This window comes from Rhinatrema bivittatum, chromosome 16 (assembly GCF_901001135.1).
Source record: "Rhinatrema bivittatum chromosome 16, aRhiBiv1.1, whole genome shotgun sequence".
NCBI classification, from domain to species: Eukaryota; Metazoa; Chordata; class Amphibia; order Gymnophiona; family Rhinatrematidae; genus Rhinatrema; species Rhinatrema bivittatum.
Window position 1 is genome coordinate 18,099,695 of NC_042630.1, and position 17,542 is coordinate 18,117,236.

At 44.0% G+C, this 17,542-nt stretch overlaps 1 protein-coding gene across 1 annotated transcript in view; it reads right to left on the bottom strand.

Moving 5' to 3' along the window:
• LOC115078688 (alpha-2,8-sialyltransferase 8E-like) overlaps positions 1-15,994 on the bottom strand; it is a 29,102-nt gene extending 13,108 nt beyond the window's left edge. The window contains exons 1-3 of the mRNA XM_029581659.1: positions 15,507-15,994; positions 1,157-1,240; positions 372-458 (exon numbers count right to left, since the gene is read on the bottom strand). Of these exons, the coding sequence (XP_029437519.1) occupies positions 372-458; positions 1,157-1,240; positions 15,507-15,757 (422 nt within the window). The 5' untranslated portion in view covers positions 15,758-15,994. The remainder of the gene's footprint in view (positions 1-371; positions 459-1,156; positions 1,241-15,506) is intronic.
• Between the last annotated feature and the right edge of the window lie 1,548 nt (positions 15,995-17,542).

Sequence of the window (17,542 nt, forward strand, 5' to 3'; positions counted from 1 at the left end):
AGCAGCTAAGTGGTGAGCAAGACGAAGGCATTCCGAGGAGGATCCGCCGTAGCCAGATAAGTTATCCAACTAACTCTGGTCGGCCATAGGGCAAACTTTAATTTAGCCGGACATATTCAGTGGCACAGCCATGCGCTAAGTTAGTTGGATATGTTTATCTGGCTTAATAGCCGAACTGTACAGCGGCTCAATACCTACCTCCTGGATATTACAGTACCTACAGCCTACCAGACAAAGCCAGCTGCCAGCTGATGTTATCAATCACAGTTCTATCATCACAGCCTGACAAACAGATCTGGATGTGTTTCTGGCAGCGTTTCCACTAGGACTTCTAACACAGTAAGTCCCTGTTCATATATTTACTCTTTTACCTGTACTGGTGATGTATCTGAGGATTTTCCAGCCACGGACATTTCTGTAGCTCCCTGATATTTTTAATCAGCTGCCCGGAGACAAGTCTAAAACCAAAATAAGAGAAAAAGGTGGTGTGTTTTAGATACGCACAAGCCGAAGATGCTGGAGTGCCACATGTGGTAGTGGTGGTGGTGGTGGGAAGTGAAGATGAAGGAAGGGAGGAAAGGAAACACCTCACCAAGAGGTGGAGAGAGGGAAGGAAGGGAGAGGAGCTGAGTTCAGAGCCAGGGCTCGAACAGAAGGGAGATGAAGTTGGTGAGGTGAGGTGGCTGCAGTCGTGGTTGGTCTGGGTGGAAGGTGTAAGCAGACAAGAAACAGATCTGACAGCACCGATAACTGAGAAGATAGGTCATGTGGAAAACGTTATGGCTGTATCGTGTCAGAGAACTGACATTTGGAAACATCTTCCAGATTCTGCCTTGTAGAGTATCTGTGCAAGTGCTCTGGAAGCACCACACTGAGGTTATGGGTTGACTCCAGGCCATGGCTGGAAATGGTTGACTACTTTTCATCAACAACAACATGATGATTGTGGTTTTTGGCCATCCTATGGCAATATTATGACCGTGGTTGGAAATGGCTGCCCATGGTGTGACAATATCATCACTGTAGCTGCTGGCCAGGGTGCTGAATTTGCACATTCAGACAATGGGGTCGGGCATGGCTGTAAAATAACATAGATTCTCCTCCAGGGCAGATTAGGCATTCCCCGGGACTTTGCTGGTGCTGAGTCCATACTCACTTCTGTGAGATGTTTGCTGAGTCAATGACCCTCTTTAGCTTCAGACACTCCTCTTTGTTGATGGCTGGCTGTTCGACCAAGGACCTGAAACCACAAGAAAGATACCAGCAAATGTGCGAGGGAGCGTATGTCTCTCTGGAGTTCCCCAGTGTTTCTTTCCCATGCAAGTAGCGTCAAGGCTGCTTCTGGAACCCTGCAATCCTGAGCCCAACATCCCGCCATTGGGTGTCGCTGTTGCACAATGACCTAGACACGCTGCCCTCATGGACTGTGAGCACTGCCTTTACAGATTCCCCTGCCCCAGCTGACCCAAGGCAGCAGAAAACGCAGCCAGGGAATCAATCCAGGTCTTTCCCCCTCATGGCATGCGCAGCAACAGCAGTAGCAGTGAGGCACAATGGAGGCCCAAGAACAGCATTTTAAATGTGTTCGTCCCAGGAGCTCTTCTGACTCCCAGCTCATTAACTCCTGGGATCAACAATCTCCTCCCATCCTAAAATCCAACCTTCTAAGGTGTGAAGACACTGCAGTAGGGAGTTTGCAACCCCACGTTTTCTAATCTCACTGTGTACACAGTAAACATTAACTTCAGAAAAGAAGAGAGACAAACTTGCCTTCCATGGAAAGGCATCAGAGTAATCCAAAGACAAAGATATAGCCTAAGCTGTTATTACGCCCTGGAACTATTCTCCACAGATAGTGTTACGGAAGGGCATGGCCAGGTTTTCACGATTACTGATAAAACAGTGTTGAAAGGTTGAGAAAGTGCATAGCTGGAATCCCGCAAAGTCACAGATCAAACAGAGGGGATGACTGTTGCTTCCTAACCGTATTATCCAAAATAATGGGGCTTTAATAATCAAATGCAGATATTCCATCAAAACACAACAAAATGAGCATTCAATATTAGTTATTATTTTAGATATCGTGCTGTGACAATATACATATGTGTTTCTGTTCATATAAAGATCATTAAAAAAAACCTTTACCAGGTTACTTAAAGATTTCCCACTGTATGGCAAATTCAGGTCTGTTTTAGTCCTTTTTGTTAATGATTATAAATTGCACACAAAAGCAAAAGAGCCCTTCGCTGAGTTTGTGGGAGATGAAAATGCCCTCCTTAGCAGGAAGTTGATGTGCCTGACGTGATATCGCGTTTCGTCAGTGCTGCAGGCTCGAGTTGCCAAGATCTACCAAACAGCCTATTCACAGCACAGCATTTTCAATTTTCTGGAAAAACATGGGGCACGGTGGAGATCAATGATTAAAATACACTTGAATTCGCCATAAGGCGAAAAGTCTTTAAAGTAACTTGGCAAGGGTTTTTTGATGATCTCCAAATGAAGAGAAACACGTGTATATTGATTGTCCCAGCAAGATACTTAAAATAATAACTAATATCGAATGCTCATTTTGTTTTGTTTTGGCTTCCTAACCAGGCCATTCACCTCCTGAGACGTCAATGGCATCATAGAAACATAAAAATGACGGCAGGAAAGGACCAGTGGTCCATCCAGTCTGCCCAGCAAGCTTCCCATGGTAGTATCTGCTGTGCTGTGCAGGTTACCCCCCATGTATCAGTCACTTTTGCTTGACACACTTTGCTTATGGATTTGGCTGTAGAAGCAACCCTGTGTTTTTTCCTTAATGTCTGAGCATCAGTACCCTAGACTGTAAAAAAAAAAAAACCAGTCATGGCTCATGTTGGTTGCATCGTACCCCTAAATATCTCTTCACCACTTCATTCACCTCCAGAGATTTCAAATCCAAAAGATTAAAAAAACAACAACAATTGGACCCCCCACAACACTACCCTAGTGCCAAAACAGCAAAATTAACCCCCACCCCCAGAGATATCTCACCCCCTTCCTGGAGTCTGTGAACTCAACAGGGGCAAGCACGATCCCAGGGCTGCTTCTGCCCAGCCATGTCCCGCTTTTCAAATGGCACCTTGTTGCGTGATTAGTTGGGATTTTGTAAACTTTGACCTGTATTGTCGTTTTTTTACATTCTGTACGCTTTACTGTTCCTCACCCCAAACTATAATTTGAAGAGCAGCTAAGAAATACTTTTCAATAAATAAATACGGTACCTAGAGGGTGATCCAGGAAACTACAGACCCGTGAGTCTGACGTCTGTGCCAGGCAAAATGGTAGAAACTATCATCAAGAGAACTACACAAGAGAACTACACAAGAGAACTACACAAGAACCAGACAAGTACAACTCTAAAAAATTCTTTTAACCCTCTATGAATACCCTAAGAACAACACAAAGAATTCTCTTAAGAATTATGCAATTCAACTTCAACTCCTTGGCAGTCCAAAACTCTGCCTACTTAGGCAATGTATATTATATCTCTTTGTTATTAACCCCATATATTTATTTCCAAGTTATTTATACCTGTTCTTTGTAAGACATTTTCTTGTCACTGTTATTGTTCAAAATGTAAACCGAATTGATCAGTAATTCTGTTACTGGAAAGTCGGTATAAAAAAGTTCTAAATAAATAAATAAATAAATAAATCAAGAACAAAATTGCTGAACATATAGATAGGCAGAGTTTAATGGGACAAAGCCAACATGGATTTAGCCAAGGGAAATCTTGTATCACAAATCTGCTACATTTTTTTGAGGGTGTAAATAAACCTGTGGATAAAGTGAACCAGTTGATATAGTGTATCCGGATTTCCAGAAAGCATCTGACAGAGTCCTCATGAGAGACTTCTAAGGAAATTAGAAATTAATGGGATAAGGGCAGTGTCCTAGTGTGGATTGGGAACTGGTTAAAGCCTGTAACTTTGATTCTGGAAATTTCTGAAGCGAGTAGAGTTCTACTCATGTGTGCTGTAACTTTTGTATGCAATAAAACTGATTTCTGAATTTAAAGTCATTTATCAACCAAACAACTAAGGACTGCTTCCATAAACTTCAAGTACTAAAAAGAATAAAACCACTCCTACACTTCCAAGATTTCAGAACGGTCCTTCAAGCAATAATCTTCTCCAAGATAGACTACTGTAACTCTTTCTTACTAGGTCTCCCTTCATCTTACACCAAACCGCTTCAGATGGTCCAAAACGCGGCAGCCAGAATATTGAACCACACGAGGAGAAGAGAGATCGCATTTCCCCCATCCTCAAAAGCTTACACTGGCTGCCAGTTCATTTCAGAATCATTTATAAGTCCATCACCATTATCTACAAAGCCACTCATCACCATGCTCCACTTAACCTACAAACCATTCAGACATCATTCCTCTTCCAGACCCATTAGAGAAGCTTACAGGGGATCACTACAGGTACCACATACCAAAACCACTCAGCATCTCACATTTAGAGATCGGGCCCTTCTCAAAGCAGGACCTTCGATATGAACATAAGAACATGCCATACTGGGTCAGACCAAGGGTCCATCAAGCCCAGCATCCTGTTCCAACAGTGGCCAATCCAGGCCATAAGACCCGGCAAGTACCCAAAACTAAGTCTATTCCATGTAACCATTGCTAATGGCAGTGGCTATTCTCTAAGTGAACTTAATAGCAGGTAATTCCTGCTATTGGAAGTCCATCCCACCTGATCTTCGACAGGAGCCCTGCCTCCCAACATTCAGAAAAAGGCTTAAGATGTGGTTGTTCAAACAAGCCTTTCCAGCCCCTAACTAAACCTCAGCTCAACAACAACCATAGTCAGACACTTCAGAACATTGTAAATATTTGCTCATCTTTATGTTAAACTCCTCTAGCCTTTCCTTCTTTCCCCAGTTTTGCCCATCTTTTGTTTTATTGTAACTTCACTGTTTCTCTTCACTTGATAACAGTTTCAAGTTCTTGTTACACCCCCTGTTAATTGTAAACCAGCATGATGTGATCGTATCATGAATGCCGGTATATAAAAACTCTAAAGAAAGAAATAAATACATTTCTGATAAAAAAAATAAATAAATAAAGATAGAAAACAGAGAGTAAGGCTAAATGATAAATGTTCCCAATGGAGAAAGGGGGGGATCTGTTCTGGGACCACTGCTTTTTAATATATTTATAAATGACTTAGAAATGGGGACAGTGAGTGAGGTGATTACATTTGTTGATGTCTCCAAATTATTCAAAATTGTTAAATCTCAAGAATATTGTGAGAAATTGCAAGAGGACCTTGCAAATACCAAATGAAATTTAATGTGGACAAGTGCAAAGTGATGCACATAGGGAAGAGTAACCCAAATTCTAGCTACAAAATGCAAGGTTCCACATTAGGAGTCACCACTCAGGAAAAGGATCGAGGCATCATCGTGGATAATACGTTGAAATCCTCTGCTCAGTGTGCAGCAGCAGCAGCCAAGAAAGCAAATAGAATGCTAGGAATTAGTAGGAAAGGAATGGAGAATAAAACAGAGAATATCATGATGCCCCTGTATCGCTCCACGGTGTGTGTTACGCCCGGTCACAGACGGCTGCGACCACTATTGCTCACCTCTTTCTTTTCTGCATTGACTCCACTGAGGAACGTGACAGCCTCCGCCAGCTACCGCCGACCTGCCTGGCGTCCCCGGGACGGCGTGGGCGTTGCCGACCGCCATCTTGCCTTCGGGACCACCTAGGCACGCGCGCACAGGTCAGTCTTAAGCACATCTTGGCGGGAACCTCGGGGTGTCCCCTCCTGATGGCGCCTCCACTTCACGATACTTAAGCCGACCGATCCCAACCACTGACAACTTGGCAACGAGTTCCCTCATCACTGATTCCGCCTTGCTCACTACGGACTTCTTGTTCTGGTTTCTGTATCTCTGGCGTGAGACACTCTAGGTACCCGCTCCTCGGGGGCCCTTCCTTGTCTCTGGCTATCCGCTCCTCGGAGGGCCTCCTGCCTTGGACAACTATTTATGCACGAATCCCAGGGCTACTACTGGAACACTCTTTACAGTGAGTACCTTGACTCTACAGACTACTACTGCATCTTCTCTCCTTGGTGTACCTCGTGCTGCAGGCCACTACCGTGTCATCTCTCGTGGGAAACCTCCTTGTTGTACCTATACAGTAGACTTCTATTCTACCAACTCCAAGTGGGAAATCCTCACCGGTGTACCCCGTGCTGCGGGCCACTACCGTACCATCTCTAAGTGAGGAACCCCTCAGTGAACCCCACGCTGCAGGCCACTACCAAGTCATCGCTACAGAGAGACCTCATCGGTGTACCCCGCTCTGCGGACCATTGCCGGATTTCATCTATCGAGGTATTCCCTCTGGGTATCCCCCATCACAGAGACACTGTGTCTCCTGCTGCACTCCCCGCTCCTCGGGCAGTGACTCTCTCTCTCTCTCTAATAAAGACTCTCTTCCGACGTCTGCCGAGACCTCGCCTCCCGACAGTGAGGCTCACAGGGCTCCTCCCTGTGGGCGGTACCATTGCTCACCTCGGCGCAGGGCCCACATACCTACAAATCCTAAGAGTATGCACTCATCTTGAGTATTGTGCGCAGTTCTGGTCACCGCATCTTAAAAAAATATAGGGCCAGATTTTAGTATCTACGCCCGATTTTGTAACAGGTGCGCACAGCTGCGCACCTGTTACAAAATCCAGGGTCGGCGCGTGCAAGGGGGCGCACACTTGTGCACCTTGCACGCGCCAAGCCCTAGGGGAGCCCCGATGGCTTTCCCTGTTCCCTCTGAGGCCGCTCCGAAATCGGAGCGGCCTCGGAGGGAACTTTCCTTCCACCCCCTCACCTTCCCCTACCTAACCTGCCCCCCAGTCCTACCTAAACCCCCCCAACCTTTATTTTTGAAGTTGCACCTGCCTCTGGGCAGGTGTAGGTTGTGCGTGCCGGCCAAGAGCCGGCGCACGATCCCCCGGCACAGCCGCTGTGCCGGAGGCCTCAGTCCCGCCCCCACCCGGGACATTGCGTGTGTCGCTGGGCCTATGCAAAATAGGCTCGGCACGAGTAGGGCTTTTAAAATCTGCCCCATATAGCAGAATTTGAAAAGGTGCAGAGAAGGGTGACCGAAATGATAAAGGGGATGGAACAATTTCCCTGTGAAGAAAGGCTGAAGAGGTTAGGGCTGTTCAGCTTGAAGAGACGGCTGAGGGGGGATATGATAGGGGTCTATAAAATATTGGAAGGAGTAAAGGTTAATCTATTGTTTACACAACGGTGAACAATAAAATAAAAGCAAGAAAATACTGTTAGTCATTCTCTGCATATGTGCATTTCAAAAGCCATGTTTTAAGTTTGGTCTTAAATTTCTGGGTAGCGCACACAATGAAGTTACCGGGAGATACATTTAAGACAAATAGGAGAAAATATGTTTTTACTCGATGCATAATTAAGCTCCGGAATTCGTTGCCAGAGAATGTGGTGAAAGCTGTTAGTGTAGCTGTCTTTAAAAAAGGTTTTGACCTAGACTCCCTTCATCCTCACCCTCTCAAGCGAATACTCCGGCTTGACACCTCAGTGCACTCCTCGGTTCTTCTGCTTACTCCAGCTACCATCTCTTCTGTTTCAGAGATGATTAGAGAGGACTTTATCTTAGGTCATGTTAAGATGAGTTATATGATTTTCAGGTTTATGTTTAGACGAGTTTTTGACCTGTTCACTGTTAACTGGCACCAATGTTCCTTGTACCGCCCTTGAGCGAATGTTGAAGTTTCATTGTAAACCGATATGATTTGTATTTTTTACAGGAATGTTGGTATATAAAAAATAAAAATAAATAAATAAGTAAGTTGCTGGAGGAAAAGTCCATGAACCATTATTAAGGTGGACTTGGGGAAATCCACCACTTATCACTAGGATCAGCAGCTTGGGATCTGTCGACCCCTTGGGATCCTGCCAGGTACTTGTTACCTGGAATGGGGGCACTGTTGGAAACAGGATACTGGGCTTGATGGCCATTTGATCTGACCCAGTATGACAAGTTATATGTTTTTATGATGCTACTATAGTGTGGAATGACCATTATATACCTTGAGTGGGCAGGGCAGGGATATTGAAGACTAATGTTGCCAAGGCTGATATACTTGTTTCAACACGTCCGTTGGTATTTTGGCAGAGAGATATTTATATCAGCACCAGTGGGATGATGTCCAGCTTTACTTGGCACAATAAAGCCTCCTCAGTTACAATAGAGGTGTGCACTGCCAAAATCCACAGGCTCACTACTGGGCAACCAGGCTCATTGGTGGTTTTGCATGGTTAAACAAAGTCCCCCCCCGCCCCCCTCAGTGCACGGCTCTCCCTAGAGGTTAATCTAGCCAAGGGAGTAGAGTTCGCCTCATTATTGCAGCACTCGAGCCTTTCACACAGGCCAGATGGAAGGGCACATTAGCCACCTCATATCGAGCCCCGTGAAGGTCTGCTTAGATATCTGTAACTGCATTCAGCATGGAGGCCACAGTGGGGGTCTGGAATTTTTTGGGACAGCTTAGATCAGAGTATGGTATTTATTTGTTATATACCGACATTTGATCTGAGATATCACACCAGGTTACATTCAGGTACTGTAGGTATTTCCCTCTCCCCAGAGGGCTCACAATCTAAGTTTATACCTCAGGCAATGGAGGGTAAAGTGACTTGCCCAAGGTCACAAGGAGTGACAGTGGGACTCAAACGCTGGTCTCCTGGTTCCTAAGCCCACTGCTCTCACCACTAGGCTACTCCTCCTCCCTGCAGGGGAATGTTCAATGGGCCATTTCATGAGGTTGCTTGAAGTACTATAAAACTAGAATAATAAAACTGGCAGTTATATAAATATATCTCACTACTAACAAATCAATATAACATAGTGCCATATGTAGTTATTTCAACATTCTTTATTCTATACAAAATTCCATAAAAAACATTTTTCATTATCTTCTTTTTTCTTTAGATACACAACAAACTTATTCAGGAACAACATATATCCCACATTTTACTTAAAACAAGCATTCATACATCCATTCCTAAAAAGTTCTTTTCAGCCTTGTAGTGAATCTTCTGCCTTGCTGCCTTGCTGTATTTTAGCACTCCCTTCTTTTATTACTGTCTTTTTATAACACTCTCTTCTTTTATTACTGTCTTTATAACACTCCCAACATGTTTCGCCTTAACAAGCTTCTTCAGGGGAGTATAAGTCCAGTCCACTACTCTTCCTGAATCTTCTGTACAACCTTCCAAGTTACACCCATGTGTATCCTTTCTACAAAAATATAATACATTCAAATAACAATATTTTCATTTAATATCTTCATTCAAAAACCTTCTTCTTAAAGTGTTCTCTACAACTACATATGCATTTCAGACCGGCCTCGGAGGGAACGGAGGCAGGCTGCGCGGCTCGGCACGCACAGGCTGCCGATTTTGCACAGCCTTGCGTGCGCCGACCCCGGATTTTAAAGGCTACACGCGTATCTATTAAAATCCGGGTTTGCGCCTGGTGGGCGTACTTTTTTAAAAATCTGCCCCATTTTGAACTGAAGTTGGTTGATTGGCTCCTGCGCCCTTTAAAGTGTGCTGTGCAGGGCTGGTGCAATCGCCTGATTCAAACAGCTGAGCGGCGGGACGGAATGGACACCGGAGAAATGCGGGCGTCGTCATTGTGTTTGTGGTAAGGTTTTTCATATATATATATATATATATATATATATATAATTTAATGGTTAAGATATTAAATGTGTGGGCATCAATTTAAATGTTTCGGAATGAAAAGTCATGTGAGACTTGAAGGATAATATTTTCTCTGTGGACTTACTCGAATTTTTGAAGTCGGGAGTGGAGGTTTGGATTTTTACATATGCATATATGGGATATTTTATGCATATGAAGTTATAGAGAACACTTTAAGAAGAAGGTTTTGAATGAAGATATTAAATGAAAATATTGTTATTTGAATGTATTACATTTTTGTAGAAAGGATACACATGGGTGTAACTTGGAAGGTTGTACAGAAGATTTAGGAAGAGTAGTGGACTGGATTTATACTCCCCTGAAGAAGCTTGTTAAGGTGAAACATGTTGGGAGGGTTATAAAGACAGTAATAAAAGAAGAGAGTGTTATAAAAAGACAGTAATAAAAGAAGGGAGTGCTAAAATACAGCAAGGCAGAAGATTCACTACAAGGCTGAAAAGAACTTTTTAGGAATGGATGTATGAATGCTTGTTTTAAGTAAAATGTGGGCTATAAGTTGTTCCTGAATACGTTTGTTGTGTATCTAAAGAAAAAAGAAGATAATGAAAAATGTTTTTTATGGAATTTTTGTATAGAATATTGAAGTACTACAAAGGTATAGGGCAGGAGGATGAGGGCCTAGAATACCCTCCCTTATCGGGAGGGGGTTCATGAGAAAGGATGCCCCTCCAAAGGCGACATTCTTGTCTTGGAAGGGATCCCCCTCTCTCCCTCTTGCTTTGACAGCTCCCGGGAATAGAATCTGAAGTTGGAGTTGGATGAGGAAGTCCGGAAGGGGATACAGAACACAGCACATAAACTCTCACTGTGCAGCCTCGGAGCTGAACCCATGATAAAACTCATACATTGTACAGACATATGTCCCCTCTTTTTTGTTAACTTAGATGAACATGGGTGGAGAATTTATGCTGTAGGGGGTGCGGAGGTGAAGGATCGTGTTTAAACGTCTGATGGACCTGTCCGAAGGCGGCAGATATTTGGAAGAGAATCAGGCAGGAGGAGTCCATCATAGTGGGGGAGGTGATTGATCTTATGCTGGAATGGTGTCTGCTCGGACGGTGGCGTGAGGGGAGAAGCAGCTACTGGGTACAGCTAAGAGGCAATTAGTGGATCAGTCGATTCACATAGTATGATATACTACAGCGACAGTGTGGAAATAATCGTCATTGTTGGATCACTGGTATAAGCACATTAGAGAGCTGCGATCAAAAAAATGAATGTACTTGCTGAAAAATGATGTAATTTCTTATGAAGGGACATAGGAAAGGCTCTGGCAATACTATAAAAAGAACAGCAAAAAGACATATAGTATAAGAACATAAGAACATAAGAAATTGCCATACTGGATCAGACCAAGGGTCTATCAAGCCCAGCATCCTGTTTCCAACAGAGGCCAAACCAGGCCACAAGAACCTGGCAAGTACCCAAAAACTAAGAAGATCCCATGCTACTGATGCAATTAATAGCAGTGGCTATTCCCTAAGTAAACTTGATTAATAGCTATTAATGGACTTCTCCTCCAAGAACTTATCCAAACCTTTTTTGAACCCAGCTACACTAACTGCACTAACCACATCCTCTGGCAACAAATTCCAGAGCTTTATTGTGCATTGAGTGAAAAAGAATTTTCTCTGATTAGTCTTAAATGTGCTACTTGCTAACTTCATGGAATGCCCCCTAGTCCTTCTATTATTCGAAAGTGTAAATAACCGAGTCACATCTACTCATTCAAGATCTCTCATGATCTTAAAGACCTCTATCATATCCCCCTTCAGCCTTCTCTTCTCCAAGCTGAACAGCCCTAACCTCTTCAGCCTTTCCTCATAGGGGAGCTGTTCCATCCCCTTTATCATTTTGGTTGCCCTTCTCCATACCTTCTCCATCGCAATTATATCTTTTTTGAAATGCGGCGACCAGAATTGTACACAGTATTCAAGGTGCGGTCTCACCATGGAGCGATACATAGGCATTATGACATTTTCCGTTTTATTCACCTTTCCCTTCCTAATAATTCCCAACATTCTGTTTGCTTTTTTGACTGCTGCAGCACACTGAACCGACGATTTCAATGTGTTATCCACCATGACACCTAGATCTTTTTCCTGGTTGGTAGCTCCTAATATGGAACCCAACATTGTGAAACTACAAATTCTGATCTAGGTAATGTTAAAAGTATAAAAATCCAAAACATTGTTAATATATATTGGGGAAAGCATTGAGAGAGACAATGATTGTGGACTTATATGAAGATATTTTATGCTCAAAGATCTTTACAATGCTTTCTGCTTAAGAGAAATTAAAAAGTTATAAAGGAAAAAAGGTGAGCCAGAGCCTAGAGAGCAGAGAGAGGGTGGTGAGGATGGCTGGGGAGACCGCCTGCAGGAGAGAATGCTGGGAAAAGAGAGATGTGGGGATGGAATAGAAGAGAAAGACTGATGAGGATGGGCTGGGGAAGGAAGAGAGTGGTGGGAGAGAGAAAGAGAAGGACTGAGGGAGAGAGAGGCTGATCAGAAGAGATTGGATGGGGAGAAAGACTGAGGGATGGGATGGGGAGAGTGGGGTAGAGTGAGATTGGTGGGGTTGGGCTAGGAGGAGAGTGGTAATAGAGACTGGTGGGATTGACTGGAGGAAAGAGAGAATAGTGGGAATGGGCTGAGGAGGGGTGAGCGAGAAACTAGTGGGGGGATCGGTTGGAGAGAAGAGATGGGAGTGAGAGAGTCTGGAAGGGATGGGCTGCGGGGGCAAGAGAGAGGGACTGGTGGGAATGGGCTGGGTGGGGGAGAGAGAAATCACTGGGGATGGAGGGTTTCGTGCTAGGTCCGCAGCACTGAATGGGAAAGGTGGAGATAGCTTGAGTATCCCATTCCACCCCTCTCATCACACACTCACACCACCAACCCTGTACCTTTAATTTTTCTATACAAAATCACCCTTACCAGTTATATACTAATTACTTAACTTCGGGCGAGATTCGTTAAGGGTTTTCAGGCACTTCATTAGGTAACATATTAATTATACTTCTCTGTTAGCCTATGAGAGGCAGATGAATAATTACTAATTATTAATTTAGTATTTCATTGATCACCTTTCTTTGTATCATAATCAAGGTGATTTACAAAGGTTTAAAAATTATTGTAAACTAACATTTAACAAATCCCATAGAACCTATGACATGCAGAAATTAAAAGTAGTAAAATAAAAATGCAATTAAATCAATATAAAAGATTAGAAATACAAAAAGTACAAGAATACAAAAATTCTACTTAAAAGATAATGGATACAAAGTAGAAATCAAATTAAGATCTTTACAAAACACAGCATAAAACCATTAAATGAACAAAAATAATTGAACCAAAAAATAATCCCTCTAAGATGCAGTGGAAGTAAATCAAGAAGAGTAAATGGATCAGCGACAGGTGGTATAATTGTTAACAGCCTGTCGGGCTGATTCAGTATGGTGTGCGCGGCCGAGCGCACCTTTAGCCCCGGTTTGGACGCGCGTTTTCGACACGCTATTTTTACCCCTTATACAGTAAGGGGTAATAGCGCGTCGAAAACGTGCGTCCAACCTCCCCCCCCCCCCCCAAAACTAATAGCGCCCACAACATGCAAATGCATGTTGATGTCCCTATTAGTTATTCCCAAGCAATCCAGTAAGTAAAACGTGCAGCCAAGCCGCACATTTTACTTTCAGAAATTAACGCCTGCCCAAAGGCAGGCGTTAATTTCGGCCGGCACCAGGAAAGTGTACAGAAAAGCAGTAAAAACTGCTTTCTGTACACCCTCCGACTTAATATCATAGCGATATTAAGTTGGAGACCCCAAAAGTTAAAAATAATTAAAAACCTGCCCGTGGCCCGCAGGTTGGAAGACGGACGCTCAATTTTGCCGGCATCCATTTTCCGAACCCGTGGCTGTCGACGCATTCGAGAACCGACACCGGTAAAATTGAGCGTCGCTGTCAAACTCGCTGACAGCCACCGCTTCTGTCAAAAAGGAGGCGCTAGGGACGCGCTAGTGTCCCTAGCGCCTCCTTTTACCGCAGGCCCTAATTTGTATGTCTTTATTTACTGAATCGAGTGGCCTGGGCGCGCGTCGGGAGAGAGGGCGCTCGCCGGCTCTCCCGCGCGTCTTACTGTATCGGGCCATGTGTTTGAAGGTAAATTTTGAGAATTTAGCAAATCTCTCTCAACACTAAGCTAATTAACCAAGAAAAGCTCTTTCTTTGAAGATTCTGTTGTAAAAATAGAATTTCTTTGTTCAGGACATAGAGATGCTGTGATATAGACCTTGAGGTTGAAATGCTTCCTCAAGGTAAGTGGGTTAGGAGGAGGAAGTGTGGTAATCTGCGGCAGGATGCTGTGGATTTGGGAAGCGGGGAGGGTAGTGGGGTTTTTTTTAATCCCACTGCTCTCTTATCCCGCTTACAGCATTATTGTGCTAATGAGTTTCTTAACAAACGGAATTCCCAAAGTCTCTTTTGCCCTGCATGTTTGTCTTGATTAGATCGTAAGCTCTGCTGAGAAGGGTCTGTCTCTCATCTGTTTTTGTAAAGTGCTGAGTATGTCAAGTCGCGCCATAGAAGTGATAAGTAGTAATAACAGCCGGCTGATTGCAAAGTCAAGCTGTATTTATTTTGCTAAGTACTTTTCAGGACTATGGGGAGATGGCATCTGTAATTCATACCAATCTGATAAACCCTGTTCGAAATTCCACCAGTTATTGCAACAAGTTTATTTCACCTGACCCAGCTACTGCTAACTGTTAATCTGTTAAATGTTAATCTGTTAAACGTTAATCTGCTTAATGTTAAACTGCTAAATGTTTAAACGGTTAAATGTTAATTTCTACTGTCAAATGTATTTGGTTGTTGTACATGTAAACCGGGGTGAAGGCACATCGCATACCTCGGTATAGAAAAACCTTTAAATAAATAAATAAACCAATCTCATTCTCTAAGGCTTGACATACAGCTAAAGTGAAATTCTTTTTCTATTGTGTGTCTAAATGTAAAATGCATCTTATTTTTATTACTGTAATAACTCCTGGATCTCCATATTTCTGATCTGCTTATGACTTGAGAATTAATTTTGCTATTTATTTATTTTTATTTATTTATTTAAAATTTTTATATACCGGCATTCATGTTGCAAACACATCATGCCGGTTTACATATAACAGGGGTGTACAGTAAACAATTCAATAACCTATTTGTGTAGAAGGAAGCAGTTACAAATAACAAGGTAATAGAACTGGGAGGAGAGAAGAAAAGAAAGAGAATAACATTAGGTATAGGTATTTACATTAGTAATAACATTTTTACATGTGGAAGTGGTAGAATCTGGCTGAATAGAATTAATCGGTGTCCGGGAAAGCTTTTTTAAAGGCAGGTTTATATTTTTAAAGGCAGGTTTATATTTACTTTAATTAGATTCCTCTCCTGCCTTTCTGTTCATAACTCAACAGGTAAAAAACCAGAATGAAACACAAAAAAATAGCAAATTGTCTGAGATTTGTGTTCTCTACATTTGCCCTGCTGTCTTGGAAATATATGTTAAAATTGATTTAAACATCAATGTACAGATCTGGCCACAGAGCTTTAAAAATCTTTTAAAATTTAAAAAAACATTTTTTTTAAGAAGTATCTAAGGCTAAAATAGAAGAAGACAAAGTTTGCATTTAAAATCGGAGCTTACAGTTTGCAAAGGTTGTCGGTCTTTGGGAGGTGCTGGTAGAATCCCAGGAGCCCACAAGCCACGAGAATCACAGGGAAAAGCTTGCAGATCCTGGATCTGAACAGCATCCTGGACACCCTCTTTCCTTCCTGAGAAGAGAGGTGACATCTGCAAGCCACAGGGGACATCTGCCAGTCCTTAACTTGTGAGCAAGATTTTATTTGCCCTGTGGCTGGGCGGGTCCTTCCAGGAAGTAACTGCCTCAGGAGCATTTCTCTCTGTGCTGTAAGCCAGTGGCTCTCAACAGGTGTGTCGGGACTCCCAGCTCAGAGTGCGATGTCACCAACTCCTGTTCACATGGGCCCGGCAGGACACCAACTTTATCTTCCCCTGCCTGGCCTGGCAGTGAGGCTGCTGATGCTCTCTTCTCCCCATGGGGGGGCTGACAACCTTTGCAAACTGGAAGCTCCGGTTTTAAATGCAAACTTTGTCTTCTTTTATTCTTTTATGTTTTTTGCCTGGATGCAAAAGCAGGAGCATGAGGGAGAGAGGTGCCTGCTCTGTAGATCCGCTGCTACCACCTCCTTATCTTCCTCCCCTCAGTGCTTCTTGCCCTTCGTCTGCTGCTGATAAGGAGGGAGGGAGACACTGGATCCGACTGAAGGCTTTTCTGCTGGCAGAGAGCCAGGAGGCAGGGGAAGTGTACTGGGCAGGAAGGCATGGGGAGGTAGTGCCTGGCCGAGGAGGGAGGAGCTGGGGGCTTCTGGGCAGGGAAGAGAGATAGAAGTGGAGAGGTGGAGGTGTGGGGCAACTGGGTTGGGGGAGAAGGAGCGGGGAATGGGGGATCCTGAGCAGGAAGGGGTAGGAAAGAGGTGGTCAGAGGTATTAGGGAAGGGAAGAACAGAAAGAGTGAGCAGGGGAGAGAGGGAGCACAGAGAAGAAGATGTGGAGATGTCGGGAACGTTGGACAGGGATAGGAGCAGGTGAAGGGAGGATTGAGCGAGGGGAATGATGGGGGCTTGGAGGGGAGTGACGGGGTACAAGGGCCATACTATGTCAGTTTTGAGAATATGCATTTCTTCTCTCTTTGAATTTTGCTTAGTGTAGGAGGAGATATATTTTTGTTTCTAGTCTCCAGTTTTGCACTGCATGCAGAAGGTGGTTGTGGGGTTTCCATTCCAGGTTCTGTTTGCACATTTGTAACTTGTGGTCTTTTATTCTGTATTTGGTGAAGGCAGGTCTGTCTGAGCTCTGTGTGTATGTGACTGAGATGAGGTTTGAATCAGCCTAATTTGTTGTATTTTCTCCCTATGATATTGCACTGGGGGTGAGCTGCTGCCTTTTCATGGGCAGGGCTAGTGCTGTTTCATTTCTTGGAGTTAGTGCTGCTGCGGTCTGGCAGGTTTGATAGAGAGGTACAGAGTGGGGTTTGTTTGTATTGTTTTACTATGCACCTGGTAGCAGAGGGAGTTTGTGATGCTGTTATTGAGAGGACACCAGAATCAGAATCTCTTTCCTGCATGGTGAGTTGTACAGGGAAAAGCCTTAGCTCTGCTCTGCGCCCATTGATAGGAGGCGGGGGACTGCGGTGGATGCAGATCTTATGCTTATATTAAGCCCCTTGATGGTCCTGTGCTCAGTGCGTCAGGCATGTGGGCATCACCTCGCAGGTGTATCCTGACAGAAAAAAAGGTTGAGAACCACTGCTGGGAGCGTCTTCAGTGTCAGGGGCGAAGCAGAGATGCAAGGACAGAATTTAGGATGTTCCTCAGGCTGAGATCAGGGTGTGCAGGGGTGGGGGAGAACCTGCGTACTCAAGGTGACAGGTGCAGTCAGAGGTCCCGAGGAGGGTCAGTGGGAGAAGGGTTGGAATCCCGATCCGAGCGCCCAGCCCCATCCTCAGGAAGGGATCAGTGTGCACTGTGCATATATCTCTCTATTCACTTAATAGGGGGGGGCCCGGGGGAGCAATTTTCAACCCATCTGCTTTGGCACAAATCTGCGGGTCCTTTTCTTTTTTTAACCTGTGAACTCGGCACCAATTTCTAAGGCGAACG